Source organism: Symsagittifera roscoffensis, chromosome 2 (assembly GCF_963678635.1).
Source record: "Symsagittifera roscoffensis chromosome 2, txSymRosc1.1, whole genome shotgun sequence".
Taxonomy (NCBI): domain Eukaryota; kingdom Metazoa; phylum Xenacoelomorpha; order Acoela; family Convolutidae; genus Symsagittifera; species Symsagittifera roscoffensis.
Window position 1 is genome coordinate 52,993,938 of NC_087063.1, and position 19,905 is coordinate 53,013,842.

General features: G+C 33.9%; 1 protein-coding gene across 1 annotated transcript in view; it reads left to right on the forward strand.

Annotated features, from left to right (window-relative positions):
- LOC134839874 (acetylcholine receptor subunit alpha-type acr-16-like) overlaps positions 1-19,905 on the forward strand; it is a 59,065-nt gene that overhangs the window by 17,564 nt on the left and 21,596 nt on the right. The window contains exons 3-4 of the mRNA XM_063855498.1: positions 16,990-17,102; positions 19,175-19,295. Of these exons, the coding sequence (XP_063711568.1) occupies positions 16,990-17,102; positions 19,175-19,295 (234 nt within the window). The remainder of the gene's footprint in view (positions 1-16,989; positions 17,103-19,174; positions 19,296-19,905) is intronic.

Here is a 19,905-nt window from a genome sequence, read left to right on the forward strand (position 1 = left end):
TTACTTTCTCGTGACTAGTCTAAGTTAAGGTGTTAACTTACTTAATCTTACTTAGGGGTAGTGATTGTGTTCAAGGGTTGAAGAATAGTAAATCGATCCACAAGATTCAGGTATATTTGGAACACAAGTAGTTCGTTAGATACCATTTTAAACTTTTTTAACTAAGTTTAAGTATTATCCTAGGTCAGGCAAGAGGGGGGTCAAGTGAATGATGAATAACCGAAGTTCTTCACTGTTTATCCTAATTGGAATGGTTAGTGTGATTGAAAGTTGTCTATTAGTCTTCGGTCTTGAGAAAGGGTTGGATAGTGATTCGATGTTTGAGGTCGTTAGACACTTTTCTAAATGTGTGGGGGAGAACAAAATTGTTCTATTTGATCCAACGATAAGCCTTGATGATCAGGATATAAGATTAATGAAAAGGAATTTAATTTAGGTAAAAGTGAATTAAAGATCCAAGGAAAGCCTTGATGATCTATTAAGTTTAAAAATTTATTTTAAGTAAGGATAAGAAATAGGATAGGATAGGGTAGGCCTTGATGTTTTAAGTTAACTTTTATTGATAAAAACTTTAGTTTATTACTTTTTGATGATGTTAGTGGGTTTATGATTTGCTGTTATGTTTTAGGCGTTGAAGCTGAGATGAAGAGATGATTTATATATTACTAACTATTTTTTATAATTTTATTTTCAATAAAAGTTATTTCCTGATATTTTTTAAATTTACTGCAGGTTAAAAGGAACGATTAGGGATGTTTTTATCAGTCGTTATTGTACAATAATAAGTTTAACGCCTGTTATTATCGCTGAAAAATTTTTTTCAAAGATGTTATGTTTGCAAATGAAAATCTAAATTCGTTGCTAATAAAACTCTAAATATAAAAGTTTGTGTTGGTTTTTGCCGTACGACCATGAAATTTATGGGTAAGTTCCTTTGTAGTCGTATATCGTCTCTTGTCCGAGGTCTTTTTCCAATACCGGGTAATTCTCGTATTGTTCGGAATAATGGCTCTGATCTATTGACTCGTAGCGACATTTCAATTAAATTATTGTCATGCAACACTTTTGAGAATGTTTTTTGTCTAAGTCTAATCTATTTTTGGTTAGTTTTGAGCTTTTTTTAACTTAAGGTCTTATTCGAGACTTATGGTCGCACCAGATGAGTTGGGAGGGATGTCTAACTCATAGAGTAATTTCGGATAAGGTACAACGTCTGCTCGTCACGCTATCTTATTTTCGGCCGGATAGATTATTGGCCGTATAGCAACTTCTTAGTATGATACCGATCTTACTCTTACTCTTATATCTCTTAGTCTCAATAGATCTAGAGTATATATCTGATGGAGTGTGATTGGTTGGTCTTTAAACCAATAATAACATATAGTTTGGAACAGGTTCCACTAGTTAAACGGCCCTTTTATTATCCTTGTTTCATGGTTACATTGTGAGGCATGAGCTATAAATATGATTGGAATAACCCAGACGTTCCACCTCCCAATTATTATTTCAATCGTAGAAAAAAAAGAGTTCATTCATATTTTTTTTAATTGAACAAAAAATTGCCAGTAAAAACTCGCAGGTGGGAGGTGGAGGATACCTTCCCCGCCCCACGGCTTCTAATTTTGTAAAATACATTTTGGGCTAACCAATCCTAAAACTTCTCTGAAGGCGCTTTATTTGAATATAGACATGACAAAGTTAACATGGTTTTTCAAAATTGAGTTTTAATTAAGGATGGGGAGCGGAAAAGAGTCACTTTTTTAGGCGACCAAGACAAAATGGACAGTCTGGTAGTCCACCTAGGACTCAAACGTCGGCATCTGTTCCACTTCATCATTTTCGTCGTTCCAAACGCACTTCTCTGCCTGTTGTCGGGACTCGTATTCATCATCCCGGTGGAATCTGGCGAGAAAATCACGTTCTCTATCACAATTCTCCTCGCCCAGTTTGTGTCTCTCGGGACTATTTCGGATCTGCTTCCCTCGAGTTCTCTCAATTTCCCTAAAATTGGTTATTTATGCCAGGCTGCCATTTGCCATATGACTCTGGACACTTTTGTTGTCATAATAGGTTAGTTTCCTTTTCCATTTCATTGTCTGACACATGCCTTCATCCATTGAAAAATTTCCGATGGAGCCAAAAGTACTGCTAGAACTCTTTCAAGCTGGGACTTCATAAATTCCTAGGTTAATTGAAAGCGAATGTCATAGAACAGTAACAAAATGGGTAAAACTTCAACTCATCACGAGTTCCAGTTCTGACTTTCTCGGTATCTAACCGTTATTTACTGTCAGTGTTTTTAAGCCGTGAAGCGTCACTTCGCCTATGGAACGCATCGTATGGGCCTCCGAACAAGGCATCTCATCTCATCCAACTTCACGAGAGTGTTCGGACTGCTGCCGTGTCCCATGGAGAAATCATTTCCTGGATTAGATGAGTCACATTTTAAAGAACCTCAAATTCAGGCGGACCCAAAACTAAATAGCGAATGTTCAGATGATTCTGCAACGTCACCGAAACAATCCGCCAACCAAAAAAGTCACAAGCTGATGTCATCCAACGTGGAAAGTACCCAGGAAGCGCTTCGTAATGTTCTGAAGCAAGTCGAATATCTAGAAAGCGAAGAAAATGCGGAGTATCTGTGGGCGTATTTTGGGAAACTCTTGGATAGAGTCTTTTTGTATTTCCACGCTGTACTCTCACTGGCTGTAGTTTTGTTCTCATTGTTCTGTTGAAAATTATGCACACTTCTCTAAAAGTAGTGGAACATTATAAAATTTATATTAACAAAGATTTGAAAAGTTGAACCTAAAAATTGCACAAAACCATTGTGACGTTTTGCACGGTATTTAGAATTTAGGGGCAATCTATTTTATTGAATAAAGATCAATTTTTAAGCAGTTTTTTCATAAATACTGAAAACAAATAGTTTCGTTTTTGATGTGTGCATTAAAATTGCGTGGTTCGCTTTTGTTCTGACCATTGAAAATGGCGGGGGGGGGGCAAATTTGCATTCGGGTATGTTACGCAAAATCATCTAAAACCAATCATAATTGACTAGGTCGGGTGATACATTCTATTAGGATCGTTGCAGTTATGATTTGATCAATATTAAAAGATTTTCAAAAAAGTTCCAAGCGTCGAGAAAAAATGATTTAAATGTTTTAAGTTGTAGTCCCGATTTCGAGAGAGGAGAGTAAAGCGAGACAGCAGGCTTATTGTTCAAAAAGAATGATCGGTAATTTTTTTAAGCCACTATAAACTTAGTTTACTCCAGTGGGAAAAAAACTTCAAACAAACTAACATGAATCTAGAAAAATTCACAAGTAATGTGCCTAGAGAAATTAGAATTTTCGAACAGAACATTAGCTTTATGTACCAAAAAAAAAAATTGGGTGCTCTGTATCTTCCAAACGTTTTTACGATCTTTGAAGAAATCCTTCTTCGCCGTTACGTACATTTATGCTGATAATTTCAACAAGTCCAAAAACAATAGTTTGATGTATTTAAATTCAATTTTATTTGGCAAGCAGTGGTTTTTAAGATGAAGGATAATCGGATATCAAAAATAGCTATCAAAGACAATCATCAATCAACAAGAATTATGTTATCAACTATTTTATCAATTTATTAACCAATATGTTTTATTGACATTAAACAACAGTCGAAATAATAAGGATTTCGGCCTGATATGAGCAGTCGTGTTTCACTTTAAAAACTAATGAGCGTCAGTTTAAAACAATTAAGATGCAAATAGGACGAATACACTCTTTAATTCGATAATGCGCCAATGCATTGTTTAGATGGAGAATTAAGGAAGGCTGTTAAACGTTTTTCGATTGAAAAGGAATTTGAGCAAGCAAAATGTGTCAAAAGGTTTAGCTAACAAATTAATTGATTGGACTGAGTTTTTCTGGTGTGATAAACGTTTTTCATTTTTGCTCTGATACGAACAGTCTTGTCTAATGTAAAACATACTTCATAATTAAGGCGAAGCAGTCCCCGTTTTTTAAGCTTTGCACTACAAAATTTAATGAGGGTATCAACTCGCAAAAAACTTTTGAAAAATGGTTGAGACTTTTTAAAAATTACGTCTTGAGTTGTCTTGTAACTAAGCAATGAACTCATATAAAAGCTTGAACATTATGTCTCAGCATTAATTGGAGCACATCGTCGAAACATACAGTTCGAACACAATTTCGAACATATCCCAACACGAAAATGAGAACGCTGAGCACAGACCAACCAAAGTCAATTCGAGGGTTGAACTATGGGAAACTACGAACCAGAAACGTTCATAACCTTATTATAATTAATATAAGACTTTCAACACCTATCAATTACAATCCCTTTCCTCAACATATTACAGCCTCCCATATTACAAACAAGACTGCTCGAAACAATCTAGAAAGCCCTGAAGGTTCCGAATGTCCATAAAATAGTCTCAGATAAGTTTTTGGCTGATGAGTTATAGACAAACTAAGAATTTCAAGCTGAATATAAAATCGTGTAAACAATTAATCAGACCTGCTATAATTGAATTTGTATTGATTTTGTGGTGCGGGATAATTCGCCACGCGTAAATAATGCGCGTTAAGCTTTCATCATCAAAGAATTGCATTAGTCTATTAGTGAGCGTGCCACGGCAATTTTTAAGCCAGGAGAGGAAGGTAAGCGTACCTTGAACAAAACGCCAACCCGGGCATATATATTCCGTACTTTCTTTGAAAATTGGAACAACACATCTGCTGGTATCAGTTCAAAGCCTGAATTTTTCGACTGCCTTTTAGGGTCGATAGAGCAGTGCTTGTTTTTATAAGTCTGCTCTGATACCAGCAGTCTTGTTGTTCCAATTTTCAAAGACAGTAAGGAATATAAATGCTGGGTTGCTTTTTTTAGTCAGACCAATTCTCAGAAAAAAAAACTTCTCGTGGAATTGATCCTGTGTTTTTCGTGGTCCCAGAGGCGTTGCGCTTACCACTAAAGGTTCATGGCTCAAAAAAAGGCTAACGTGGTTGTAAAAGCGCTGCATTACTTTGATGTTGAAAGCTAAACGCGCATTATTTACGCATGACGAATCATGCTGCACAAAAAGGTTGTTACAAATTCAATTGGGGAAGGTCTGATTAATTCTATTTGCGATTGTAATTATTCAGCTTGAAAGTCTTAGTTTGCCTATAACTCATTAGCCAAAAAACTTATCAGAGACTAGTTTAAGGACAGTCGGAACCTTCAGGGCATTCTAAACTGATACGAGCAGCCTTGTTTGAATATGGAAGGATGTAATGTGATAGGGAAGGGGATTGTAATTGAAAAGTGCTAAAATTAATTATATAATTTATATTAAAGCTAAGCACGGTTCTGGTTTTTGGTTTCCCAAAATTCAACCCTTGAGATGACTTTGATTGGTCTGCGGTCAACCTTCTCATTTTTGCGTTGGGCTTTATTTGAAAATGTGTTCGAAAATTATCTTTCGACGATGTGTTACAATCAAAGCTGAAACATAATATTCAAGCTTTTAAAGTAGTTTATTGCTTAGTTGCAAGACAACTCGAGACGTACTCTTTATAAAAGTCTCTACCAATCGTCAAAAACTTTGAATTGAAATCCTACAGTAAATTTTGTAGTGAACAAAATTTTCCTTTTAAAAAATCTATATCGCAACCCATTGATCGAAAGAACCTAACAGCGGGAAATGCTTAGCCTTTTTTTTGAAATATTTTTTACACTGACAAGACTCTCAAACCAGAGCCATATTTAAAAACGTTTATCACAACAGAGAAGCTTAGTCTGCTCGGTTAATTTATTAGCTATTCTTTAGACATATTTTGCTTGCTCAGTTTCCTTGTCAACAGAAAAAAGTTTAACAGCCTTCCTTACTTCTCCATCTAACAATGTATTAACCCATTATCGAATTAAAGAAAGAACTTGTTCAATTTAAAACTCTATTATTATTCCGACTTTCGATACGAAAGTAACAAAATATTCGTGCTCGGGGTGGTTTTTTTTACCTGTGACAAAATTTTTTTTACCTGTGACCAAATTCTCCTAAAACTACGAGGGTTTAAAGATTGCCATTTTGGTCAATTGAGACGTTCAAAACTGGTTGATAGAAGCTTATTTGCCATAATTGATTTGTTACAAGGAGCGAATTTTATCCTTTTGCTCTTTTCATTGCCCTTAGGGGATGATTTTCATAAAAATTTTCAAATTTTAGAAAAAAAATTTTTTAATTTTGTTTTATTTAATTTAATTTTTTTAATATTATCACTGCTCCATAAACCTTAAAATGCAGTCGGAACATCCAGGGCTTTGTCTTGATACGAGTAGTCTTGTTTTATGTGTAAGATGACATGATTGTTTCCAAAACTGGGACTTTATCAAAAATCTACAAAGAAGAATTTGTAAACGCTCCGTACCGAAAATGACTACTTTGATTTACACTCATTTTATCTTGTCAAAAATGTCTCTGCGAGAGCGACTGATTTTTGAACTACTCTTTCGAGAAATGGTTCTTCTTGTTCTACGCTTGAATTTCTTTTTTTTCCACCTCCCAGCTGTTTTCGAACTGTTTTTGTTCCAACATCTTTTGCAAACGTTTTGAGTTTTTTCGCCCACTGACAACTTCTCCAATCTCTGGAGCGGCAATTTCAAATAAATCTGCTCCGATTCTTTTTGCAGCTGGGACTATATATTTTTTAATGAAGGGAATTGCAGTTCTCCCAAGAGTTTGTGCAAGAGCACCAAAACCTCTTCCACGCTGCCTTGCATGTCCACGAAAAATAGGAAAGTTGGCTGAACTTTGAGCAACCATTTCGTATGAAGTATAAATCAAAAATGATTATCCGAAATCTTGCGAAACAAGAGGACAACTCGTGTAATTCCTACGGACACAAAAGGAATTTTTTCACCTGTAGTATCCCTTAGTTCTATTTTTATGCTGTGGAAAGAGTTTTTTAATAATTTTTTAAATTGTAGATTTGTGAAGGATTGATAGTTCATGTACTGTCCTGTAGATATTATGTCTCCATTTTTTACTTTGGAAATGAAAGGAATACAACGCAGTAATGGAGTTTTTGTATCGCCTACTATATTATATTCTATAATATCACTATAAATCATTAAGGAATGTAATCTTATAATATCGTAAGAATACTGAGGATAATGTGGTCCTTTTCCTTTCATTATAACACCTGTCTGATGTTGTTCTAAATCACAACCAAAAATGTGACTCAAATCAGCACTTTGAATTATAAACACTGATTGATCCTCAGGTAAATGAATGGCAACTTTTTGTGTAATCTTATCTACTGATACATAAATACCGTTACATTCATATTTTTGTGCGCTTATACGTTTTCGAACTTTGTCATTCATGGCTACAACTATATCAACAATACTTGGATACAATCCAGGTTCAACATGCATCGGTTGAGTTTTTCTTTTTTTTTCCTCAGGACTTTCTCGTCCATCTACGAAAGTAAACTTTCCCTCTGTAACGTTTTGGTACAAAGAAGGGTACGATATTTCTGAAATAGCAACCTCCCATTATCGTTTTAGATGTATTTGTTCCGGTAGAAAATTTGTAAAGGAACTAAGACTGTTATTCGGATAACAATTAAAAGAAGCATTAGAAACTAGCTCAATAGTAAAAGAACCCATGACAACTGATCGATAGAAATTCAATTTAAAAAATGATTTACCACTAATCTGAACTTTTTTTCAGCTCTTTTTCATAAAATTTTCCCAGAATTTTTTCTTTTTCGAGATCTTTGATGATGTACGTTGGAGGTTTTTTTGTAGATATTGCCGAAATTTCACAAATTTCATCGGTAAACTGTGGCTTGTATCCTTTTCGGAACGGAATATCATTTTTCGAAATTCTAACTCTTTCACCAACTTTGAATTTTGGTTTAGTATATTTCTTGAATGATTTGTTATACAATATTGATAAAAAATCACTGTTTTTCACATCTCTGGGAGATTTTCCAATTGATCGATTTTTGAGGCAGTTCAATGTAGAAACAAATTGCTGCAATTTGGGGACAAATTTTTCACCATGATCTTCAATGTAACGATATATTATATGTTTTAAAGATTGAATTGCTCTCTCTGCAAATGCAGCTTTTGTTTCACTCATTGTTGAGTAAACTTCAATGTCTTTGTCCTTGCAAAACTTTTTAAAAGTTCCCCCATATTCTGTTCCTTTATCAACCCAAAGTTTTTCAGGAGTGTTTTTTTTTTCGTTAAATCATTTTTCTAAAAGCTCGTAAAGTGTCTTTGGCATACTTTGTTTTCATTGTTTGAACTCTGACAAATCTCGAAAAAATATCTACAGCAACTAATAAATAATTGACTCCATTGTTTTGACTAGCTAACTTGTCTACAAAAGCCAAGTCCATACACCAGATTTCATTGATATATTTAGAAAACGCTTGAAGTCTTCGGAAAGACCGGATTGGTGGACCAAATTTTGTATACGATGTCTTGGTTTGTAAAAATTTTTCTACTTTCTTTTTTGATAAACCACTCGCTTTACTCAAGTTTTGAATAGAACCGTACGCAGCTCTGCCCCTAGAATACAATCTGTTTAATCTTACCTTTTCAGATTTTGAAAGGGATCCAAGTTCCTCTATCTTTTGCTTTGGCATTCATGTTAATAACTATTTTAGGAGGAATATGTGTTGCTTCCAAAATAGTAAAGTAAATATCTGGAAAATCGGTATTTTTTCGCTTTAGTGCACACACAAAGTCTACAATAGATTCTTTTGTATCTCGATTATCCAATATAATATTGTCTGACTGGCTGATTTTAATTTTAGGAGAATTCAAAATTAGATCAATAATATGCTTATTGTTGCTCGTTTTCAACCTCGCATTTACAGCACTGTAAGCAGAATCAAAATTTTTTGGTACAATCTCCTCTTTTTCTTGCTTTTGTTCCAATTTTAGTTTTCTTGGATGTGTACTTTGTGATTGATAAATTGAGAACGGAATTAAAACAAACTGTTCCATACTATGTCAATCGTTTAATGACAAAAGGGGTGATGATAGATATCAATTGTAACCCTTTAGTTGAACTTAACATAATTCTTCTTTTGTGTAGAGGAGTTCTTTTTTGTGTTAGTTCTAAAATTTCTTTTCGATATTTTACTACGTCTTCTTTCCGAAGGTCTCGAAGCTCTCTTCTTAATAGGTTTACTAAACACTCGCTGAGAAACTGAATGAAATTTTTTGGGCAATTGAGATTGAATTGTTTTCGAAGCCTCAGGGAAAATTTTTGAAATATTGGGAGAATAGAGACGTAATGTGTACTCATCGTCCAAAAACTTTGTTTCTATTCCAGCTGGTAAGTAAAATTTTGTTGGAACTGAGCCACTATTAGTGCAATACCTAAGTGAATCAACTGTTTTTGGGGTTAAATCAATAAGTAAATGACCATAAGGAACGGATGTTGCATCTTGATACCACACTTTCAATTGAGATCCTAGACCTAGTTGTTGACTTAATGTATTGATTTGTAAAACATACCTCGGCGACTTGAACAAGACTATGTGTGTATTTTGTAACTCTACATCTCGTCCTAATTTGCTTTGATGAAATAAATTGTGTTTGATGTATATTGTATTCAGACCCCTGTGTCTCCCCTCAGTAGCAATTTTTACAAATTGTTTGGAGTTTGATATTTCTTCACGAGAATTATCAAATATAAGCAAATACTTAGTTCCATTATTGGGGAGATTTTCAAGCAAGTCAAAATCTACTCCTTGGATAAATTTAAGGTTTTTTCTTTGCATTTTACTATAAAGAGGTTGATAATGTTGATAAAAATAAAAAGTTTTGTCGAATGCTGGTTGAAAAGTACCAATTTTCAACCAATCAAAAATAAAATGCGATTTTCCAGATCCACTTGGTCCAACTAGGGAAATAAAAATTCGTTTTTTGGTAGACATTATTTTATTCATAGCTTTGGAGAAGGTAGAATTTAACCGACTGTACTTGATAAAATAGCTACCCAAACTGTTGTTTCTTCACATGTTGTGGATAACATCATTCGAACGATTGCACATACTAGCATCAAAACTATGACAAAAAATTGGCACAAAAAAACTAAAAGAGATCTATTACATGTACGTCCAAACAATTTCCATGATTTTCGTTCATGATTTTCTTCATCAAAAACAAAATTTCCTAAATTTACGGGCTTGTCACATTGATCGACCATCTTACCTCTAAAAATAAAAATTTGACAATGAAAACTAATTAAAATTTGAAAATGGTAGTACATTAAGAAGAATATAATTTACAATTTGTTAAAAAAACATCGAGTCCATGTTCCCTATGCAAATGCTTTTCTTTGCTGCACAGTGAAGAGTTTTTGCATGATGAAATGGGTAGTTGCTACACCTCCAATCATATTCTTTATCTTTGAATATCAAAAACTGAACTTTAGGGCAAGCGTAGTCATCCAAATTAATAATCTTTGTTTCCAAAAATTCTGATAGAATCTTACATTTTTCACAACCTTTTGCAAAAAAATTCCGTGTTGGTGGCTTCTAGATTTTTCAATATTTTTTCAAGTTCAGTATATTTTTTGTAACCACTGCTCCGATTGATTCCATGAAGATGCTGTTTTCACCAAAAAGATTGGGATGTTGGTTTGAATTTTTTGGGAGGAAGAAAGGATTATCCTTCTGTTTGTCCATCCTTATAAACTCCTAATTCTTTCACTATATTGATTTCGATACATTCAATATCCAAAACAACTAGACTCATTCTGTTAACTGATTTCCCTGGAGTTTTTTGTTTAAAATGATTAACAATCAAACAATGCATATACTGATGAAGCAATTATTTTAACATATAAATATAAAAATAATCCAGTCACGTGACCAAGAAAGCATGAAATGGGGAGACTAGGTGCAACATAACAATACCCAGGACCTTTTTTTGTAGTAGATTTCACAGATCCAGCAGAGTCCATGTTCCCTATGCAAATGCTTTTCTTTGCTGCACAGTGAAGAGTTTTTGCATGATGAAATGGGTAGTTGCTACACCTCCAATCATATTCTTTATCTTTGAATATCAAAAACTGAACTTTAGGGCAAGCGTAGTCATCCAAATTAATAATCTTTGTTTCCAAAAATTCTGATAGAATCTTACATTATTCACAACCTTTTGCAAAAAAATTCCGTGTTGGTGGCTTCTAGATTTTTCAATATTTTCTGTTAACTGATTTCCCTGGAGTTTTTTGTTTAAAATGATTAACAATCAAACAATGCATATACTGATGAAGCAAATATTTTAACATATGGGGAGACTAGGTGCAACATAACAATACCCAGGACCTTTTTTTGTAGTAGATTTCACAGATCCAGCAGAGTCCATGTTCCCTATGCAAATGCTTTTCTTTGCTGCACAGTGAAGAGTTTTTGCATGATGAAATGGGTAGTTGCTACACCTCCAATCATATTCTTTATCTTTGAATATCAAAAACTGAACTTTAGGGCAAGCGTAGTCATCCAAATTAATAATCTTTGTTTCCAAACAATGCATATATGCATATACTGATGAAGCAAATATTTTAACATATAAATATAAAAATAATCCAGTCACGTGACCAAGAAAGCATGAAATGGGGAGACTAGGTGCAACATAACAATACCCAGGACCTTTTTTTGTAGTAGATTTCACAGATCCAGCAGAGTCATGTAGAATTTTGGACTTTGCAAAAAATTAATCCATACAGAAATTTCCGTATCCAATTAGTCCTCCAAACGGAAATTTTTGGTCCATTTCTTTTAAATTTATGTCCGGGTCCAAAACAATACAGGTACAAAGAAATAGTTTTTTTCTTTTTGTATTTGATGAGAAATCTTGCCTAATAATGTCAAAAACTCTTAGAAATTCATTCAATTTCTGTACGTTCATTTTCTACAGTGCATTCGTCAATAATGATACAAAATTTTTTGAAGGTCTCTACATAACCTAGTAACGAAGGAAGCATATGGAGTAATTTATCATATTTTTCTCTTTGTAGTTGTAAAGATTGATTATTTTTCCATTGATTTCCATTTCTACGATATTCTACAAGTTCTATTCTTTTGGTATCTGATCTGTATCCTATAAGAATTTTTCTTCTACCATTATGCAGAATCCACTCAAAGTGAGATATTTGTGAGTCTACATCCAAATTCTGTAAGTTTGGTAAATTTTGGGATTCTATAATTGTTAGTGAAACTTTTTGGGACTTTTCTTCTAGAACAATATGAAAAAGTCCCAATTTATTGTGAAGTTTTAAGATTAAAATTCTTGAAAAACCAATATTCCAACTCATACTGTTCAACGCCAATACTAAATGAAAAATAATTTTGAGGATAAATAGTTAAATTACAAGACAAAAAACATAAATAATACAATTTATTGTACATTACACTTCTCAACAAACATAAAGTCTCCCAAAATTTGGGACAGTTCTTTGAATTCGTTCAAAGTATAATTGACATAGGCAACTTGTTTCATTGCTTCATTATCTTTTGCGGTGAACAGTCGAATCTGAATGTAGGGAGGTTTGTTAATATTGTACCTCTTGATCGTGACACAAACTTGTCTTCTTTTGTATGTTGATATGTCATACACTTTGTTGCAGTTGGCAAGCTCCTGATCCATAGTTGACTCTTTGTCAGAAGTGAGTTCCAATATAGGAACGAGTCCAAGGTTTTCAGCATCGTGAATACCAGTATTTCTAATTGCTGAGATTGCTTCTCCTTCTTTTTCACCAAGATAGACTTGCTGTCTTTTTTCGAGTTGTCCCAACTCAATTTTCTTGAATAGTTGAAAGCAGGGTTCAAAATAACCTTTCCCTTTGTAGGATTTTTGGGACCAAGCAAATCTCCCAATTCTTGTTTGATTTTTGAAAATTCAAAGTAATTGGGTCTTGTGTCTTTTCTTGAGTACTTTTTTGAAGAACAGACTGATCAGATGAAAAGAAATGAGAGAAATGATTTTGAGATGAAATGAAACTGGAAGTAAACAATATGAGTCATTCACTGAACCATAAAAGAAAATAGAACTATAATTGGTATTTTTGAGGGAAATTTCCAAATATGGAATTGTGTAGGTGTTAGTGTTCCTATATAAATCCACAATTCTCAGCAAAAATCATTGTTTCAGATGGCTGCAGCTATGTGTCAAGCTCTTCCCTGCTTTTATTCAGAGTATTGTCAAAAATCGCTATTTATTTCCGTTTCCAGTGATTTGTACGAAAAATATTTAGTAACCAATAATTTTTGTGTCTCTACCCACAATTCTTACTGTTCTTTGGAAAATTGTAAGTTCCACATACTTCTGATTGGTTCATCTTTCGATCAAATTTTACAACGATTGGGTAATTTTCATTTCTCATACCAAATTATTGATTGTCTTTACACTCTGTACAAACACAGATTTTATTCGAATGTTATTTCATCAACTGGCGAAGTTTTCAATCAACTTGACCGCGCTGTTCATCACAATTTGAAATGGAAAGGAGCAGCAAAAATGCCAAGTGTTGCAAAGAAAAGACTGTTACGCAAAAAATTCAAACGTCACTATTTATGTTCTAACCAGAAACTAGCTTCCACACAAACTATTGGTTCAGCTTTTCTGGAAAGAGTTCGTAAAGTACAAAACTCAAAATATGAACATGATTTGTTAAAAATAAATGGCTGTTTTATTAATGGTTATGGATTTGTAAATAGGGATCATGTCAATTTTTCAATAAAAAACTTCTGATATTCCATCTATTTTCACTCATATGTTTACAAAGTTACCATTAATTACCGAAAAAAATCACCGTTGTCAAAAACATTTGCAAAAAAAATTTTCAAACATGTAAGAAAGAAGTAATTTTTCTTTTGATTTTCAAAAAGTTGCAAAAAACATTTCAAGTTTTTTAACAAGTTGTAAAATGTGCTTCAATTTTTTTGACATAATGCAAAAAGTGTTTCAACTTTTTTGAGAAGTTTCGAAAAGTGTTTCACTTTTTTTAACAAGATGCGAAAAGTGTATCACTTTTTCACTACAAATGCGAAAAATGTTTCAATTTTTTCTACAAAAAGCTAAAAGTGTTTTACTTTTTTCGATAAAATGCTAAAAGTGTTTCAATTTTTTCGACAAAATGCGAAAAGTGTTTTACTTTTTTCGATAAAATGCGAAAAGTGTTTCAATTTTTTCGACAAAATGCGAAAAGTGTTTTACTTTTTCGATAAAATGCGAAAAGTGTTTCAATTTTTTCGACAAAATGCGAAAAGTGTTTTACTTTTTTCGATAAAATGCTAAAAGTATTTCAATTTTTTCGACAAAATGCGAAAAGTGTTTTACTTTTTTCGACAAAATGCGAAAAGTATTTTACTTTTTTTCGACAAAATGCAAAAAGTGTTTCAATTTTTTCTGCAAAAGGCTAAAAGTGTGTACAAGATGCAATATCGATTAGGTAACTTTTTACTTGTGTACAGTTTTTCTAGTGTTTTTCCGAGTTTTTGTGCAAAAATTAATCAAGTTTTTTAACATATGTGCGAGTTCGGAGCACTAAATTAAGTTTTAATTGTTTTTCAATGATTTACCGTGAACGTCTCATCTATTCTCATAATTAAAATGAAATTGAAGAAATTAATTACAGAAAACGAAGTCAAAACCAAACAATCTTTATTTACCCAAACATTTAATCAAAGAGCAGTCGAGCAGCAGAAGAGTTCTGGAGGTTCTCTATAGAACGCAGAGCTGGACGAGGTTCCATTGTTGGTGGTTGTTGTGGAGGAGTGTTTTGAGGCGTCATTGTTTCTGAGAATCCCTCATCTTCATCTATTGTGATGGGGTTTTCGACTGATCCTTCCTCCTCCCAAGGAAAGAGGAAGTCGTCGACTGGTTGAGCCGCAAATCTTGAGTCCGGAATCTCGGGATAGTTCATTCCCACATGATCAGAAACTTCCCCCATCATTTGCATTGTTCCAAGTTGGTTCTCTGTGATGGGAACTTGCATCAAATGATGTTCGTTGAAATCCCTTCGCATCACTTCCACCATGTGCCAGACTTGGATTGGGATATCCATTCGTGCCAGAAAAACTCCAGAGACTGTTTCTCGCACTTGAATTTGTACTAGATCAGGAGAAAATTCTACAGAGTACATCAGATTGCTGTTTTGCACTGAGAAGATCATTTTGAGCAATAAATTGAGTACGAGAGTAAAAACAAGAAAGAGTTGAGAGAGGGGTAGATGACGGAAGATAAGTTGAAATTAAGATATTTAGAGCTGAGAGAGCAGGTAGTTGACGGTAGTTAAGTTGAAAATAAAATGATTTTTAGATAGGAGTTAGGGGTACCTTCAACTCGAACGTGTGGGTTTAACCAATCAGAATTGATTTTCCTTATTTGGATTGTAGTCGTGTCTAATCAGATTTCAGCTTCATTTTATGGGATTCTTGGATAAACGTCGTGTCCAATCGGAAACAAAGCTCCATTTTGGGAATTGTCGTTTCCAATCACAAAAAAAAAGTTCATTTTTGTTCTAGTTGTCGCATCCAATCAGAAGACCCTTTTAAGGACTTAAATCTTCCAAATAAGTAAAAATAAACACAAAAGCAATTGCAAAAGTAAATGACCAAAAGTTGTTTGCAGTAAAAATAAGAAATATTGCTGATATAAGTAACAAAAGAAAGAAAATTAATAAAAGTTACATCTCTGCAACTTTTCATCAAGTAAATTGAATTTTTTGTATGTAATCAATGAGAAATTGCTGATTTTTAAGTAGATAGTCAAGTTCTTTAATTTTTAATTAAATTTGGGAGGATAACTCAAATTTGACGAATTTTTCAAAGCAGACTTCTGGAAATCTGATTCCAAACCGAATCAAGCAGGATTTTGAACTTTGAAAATCTTTAAAGAAATGAAGGAATAAAGAACTTTGCTGAGGTGTTTTTACAATTTTGGGATTTGGATAGGGGATAAAAAGAGTTTTTGATATATTATCGTACGATTTTTTGATCAATTTCAAATTCTCGAGAATAAACAAAAGTTCTTTCCTTGTGAGGTGTAATTCAGCTGTAAGTTTAAAATTTGATACGCAATATGTGAATCAAACGTAAACTCTTTAATTGAGTAAGTTTTTCTGAAGAGACCTTTACTTAGTCGGTTAACTCTATTTTGTACAATAAAGACGTCCAAAAAATTATGAAAAAAGTAAGAGCCAACATCTATTTCATCAATAAGAAAATCAATTGGAATTTTTTCCTTTTTCTTGTAAAGTAACTGGAGGAAGCTCAAATGTTTTTTGATAGACATTTTTCAAATAATGATTAAATTTTTTTAAATAATAAACAGTTCACTTTTAGAAAATGCTGAATTATGATTGGTTGATTTCCAACAAACAGTGTTACTAAAAAAATTCTCAATTCTGATTGGTTGATTTTCTCTAATAAAAAGCAAAAAAAACTTATTTCATTCTGATTTTCTTTTACGTTAAAAGCAACTGCTCTATACTTTGTATAACTACTTGAAATAAATTTCAAATGTTTTTAACAATTCAAAGTAAGTAAAAATTATTTTTATTAAATTTTTTTGAACATTTTAAATCTCCCAATTTTGTACGTACCACGTATTTTTAATTAATTTTGATACACAATAAATATCCCACTTTTGTTCAGATGCCATCACTCAACAGGAATGAGAAAGTGAAATGCGAGGATTGTGGTAAAGAGTACAGGAGGTCCGATGCGGCTCGACATCGCAAAAACTGTCAAGCAGGGATTATTTCTTGTCCTGATTGTAAGTATTTCACTTACAATAAACAAGAAATGAATTATCACGTGGCCAAAAAACATGCTCCATCAACTTCCAAGCAATCAACGGTTTGCTCGTCTTGCGAGCAGGAGTTTCCGAGTTACTAGTCGCTCCAACAACACCGGAGAAAAGAACATGGAGTGAAACAGCGGAAACCAAGTGATACGGTGGCAGACTTGAACAAGATAGTGGAAGAGGAAGGGGATGATGGAGACAAACTCAAAGAGGAGTTGAGTGCTGGTCAACACTTCCTGGTTGACACTGAGATGGAGAATGGGAGTCATAAGGTATTTAACTTTCAAATGTCAAAGTTAGATACCAAGATTAACAACGAGAAGCTTGAAGCAGTCTTCAACAAGCTAGATTCCGCTGCAAAAATCAATATTGCTCTTGGATTTGTTCTCCGTAATGTCGAAACGGGAGAATATCGTTATTACTATGCACACGAAAACAATACTTTGTTCGAAAAATCGCATTTACTATGTACGAAAGCGGATTTGATTACAATCCAGGGAAAAGTTGAAAAGTTTGATATCGTGGAGCAATGCACCAAAGAACGTCAGAACACAAAGTGGAGGTTCAAGTTGATCACAAATGTTACTATTTTTGCTGCACTACTGAAAAACATCCCAATGGGATGTCCAGACTCTGTCTTACCTGAACCTTTACTATGACATACGCAAGTAAACTGTCTTTTATCGGACAAAGATAAACAACCATACAAAGATCATCTTTGTCTTTTCCGTGCGTTAACAATGTTTTTGCACGGTCATAGTAACCTCGATGCTCATACATCTCAGCTGTTTACAGAGTTTATATCAAAATATGGATACGATCTGAAGAATTTTCGTAGAGTGTCTATCGATGATTTACCTGTTGTAGAGGGACTAGTTGAACGTAACATATTCATTTACGATTTTGATATTCAGGAAGGAGAATATGTTGGAGAATTAGCCAGGCGAAGTATTGGATAATTCGAAAAAACAATGAAATTGCTAAGATTCAACAACCATATCATTCATACGAATGATATTGATTCTTTCTTCAAGTGTTTTCGATGTCCTAGCTGCGACTGTTTCTTCAACAGATCAGACAACTTCAACAGACATCTTATGTCTTGTAAAGATAGAGTGCGACACATTTATCCAAAGAATGTATATACACTTCGAGAAACGCTATTTGAAAAGTTGGAAGGTTTCAATATCCCAGTTTCGAAAGATAACACACTATTCAACAACCTAGCCATTTTCGATTTTGAGTCGATATGTGTTCCATCAGATGAACTGAAAGCTAACCCAAACAACAACTTGGATTGGAAAACACGTTCCAATTACTGTATCAATATCCTCGAACCTGATAGATGAACCAATTTTTCTTTATAACAAGGATCAGCAAAAGCTTATTATCGATTTTGTAATCAGACTCGAACTTTTGGCTGAGAAAAGTAAGATCGAAATGAGAACTAAGTTTCAAGATGTTGAAAGAGTAATGAATGAGCGAATGTCAAAAATTTTCCAAGAGTTCAATGAAAGATGTCAAAATCTTCCAACTGAAAACTTTGAATACGAAGATGGATGTATAGAAGATACAGAGGAAACTGATATGTCAACTCAGTTTTTGAGAATGCAGAAAAATCAGCTGATTGATTTGAAACAAAATCTGGAGAGGTATGTTAACACGTTACCTGTATTTGGGTTTAACAGTGGAAGATATGATCTGAACTTGATCAAGAGCTATCTGATTCCCTACTTAATCAATGATAAAGAAGCTGAACATATGGTTATCAAAAAGGCTAACGATTTCATATCCTTCAAGTTTGGAGATATACAGTTTCTCGATATCAAGAAATTTTTGGGTGGAGCAACACCTCTAGACTCCTTTCTTAAAGCTTACAAAGCCAGTGAGACAAAAGGGTTTTTCAGTGAGACAAAAGGGGAGAGATTTGTGCGAGAAAATTAGAGAGGATATGACGGGTGGACCATCAATTGTGTTTACTCGAAAAGCTGTTGTGGATGAAACCTTTATCCGGGATTCCTCAAACGTCTGCAAATCAATTGTTGGAATTGATGCGAGCCAGCATCCCTATTCAATATGTCAAGACATGCCAACAGGATTGTACACAAGATGGGAGTTTGATTCCGATATGCAAAAATTCAATGCTAGACATAACCAATCTCGCAATTTTGAGAACATGGTCATGTCCTACTACCAAGAAACCAGACCAGAATGCAGAATTGAGAGCTTCTTTACATCTGGAAATCAAAAGAAAACTGACTGTTTTAATGTTGATGGATATTGCAATCACTGCAAAACAGTGTTTGAAGCAATGGGATGCTATTACCATTTTTGTCCTTGCCAGGAGACTCTTCCCTCCATTAGCGATGAAGATATTGAGAGAGGAAACAAAAGGAGAGAGATGGATGACTTGAGACGTGAGTATATTCGCGAAAAAGGATACAAAATCGAAGAGATGTGGGAATGTGAGTGGTGGCAAAACTTCAAAACGAACGAAAAAATGAAGAATCATATCCGATCCAACTTTCCCTACAAAAGACCTCTCTCTACTGATTCTTTATTGGAAAAAATAAGAGATGGATCTCTTTATGGCTATATTCAGTGCGACTTAGTTGTTCCAGACGAACTGAAAGCAAAATTTTCTAATTTTCCTCCAATTTTTAAAAACACTGAAGTTGGAAGAAATGACATTGGGGAATATATGCAAAATTATGCCATTGAAAATGATCTTCTGAAGCATCCCCAGCGTATGCTAATATCTAGTTTCAAACTAGAAAATGGTTCCATCATTACTCCTCTTTTCAATTTCTACATGGAACTTGGCTTACAGTGTACAAAAGTTTACCGCTTTGTACAGTATCTCCCTCGAAAACGCTTCAACAAGTTTGTTCAGTCGGTTGTTGATGATAGAAGGGAAGGAGATGAGAACCCTTTATCCGGTGTTGTTGCAGAGACTATGAAGCTTTTAGGCAATTCATCCTACGGTTACCAGATAATGGACAGATCGAGACATACGATCACAAAGTATTTGAATGATGAGAAAACACACAAAGCAACTAATGAACCTCTCTTCAA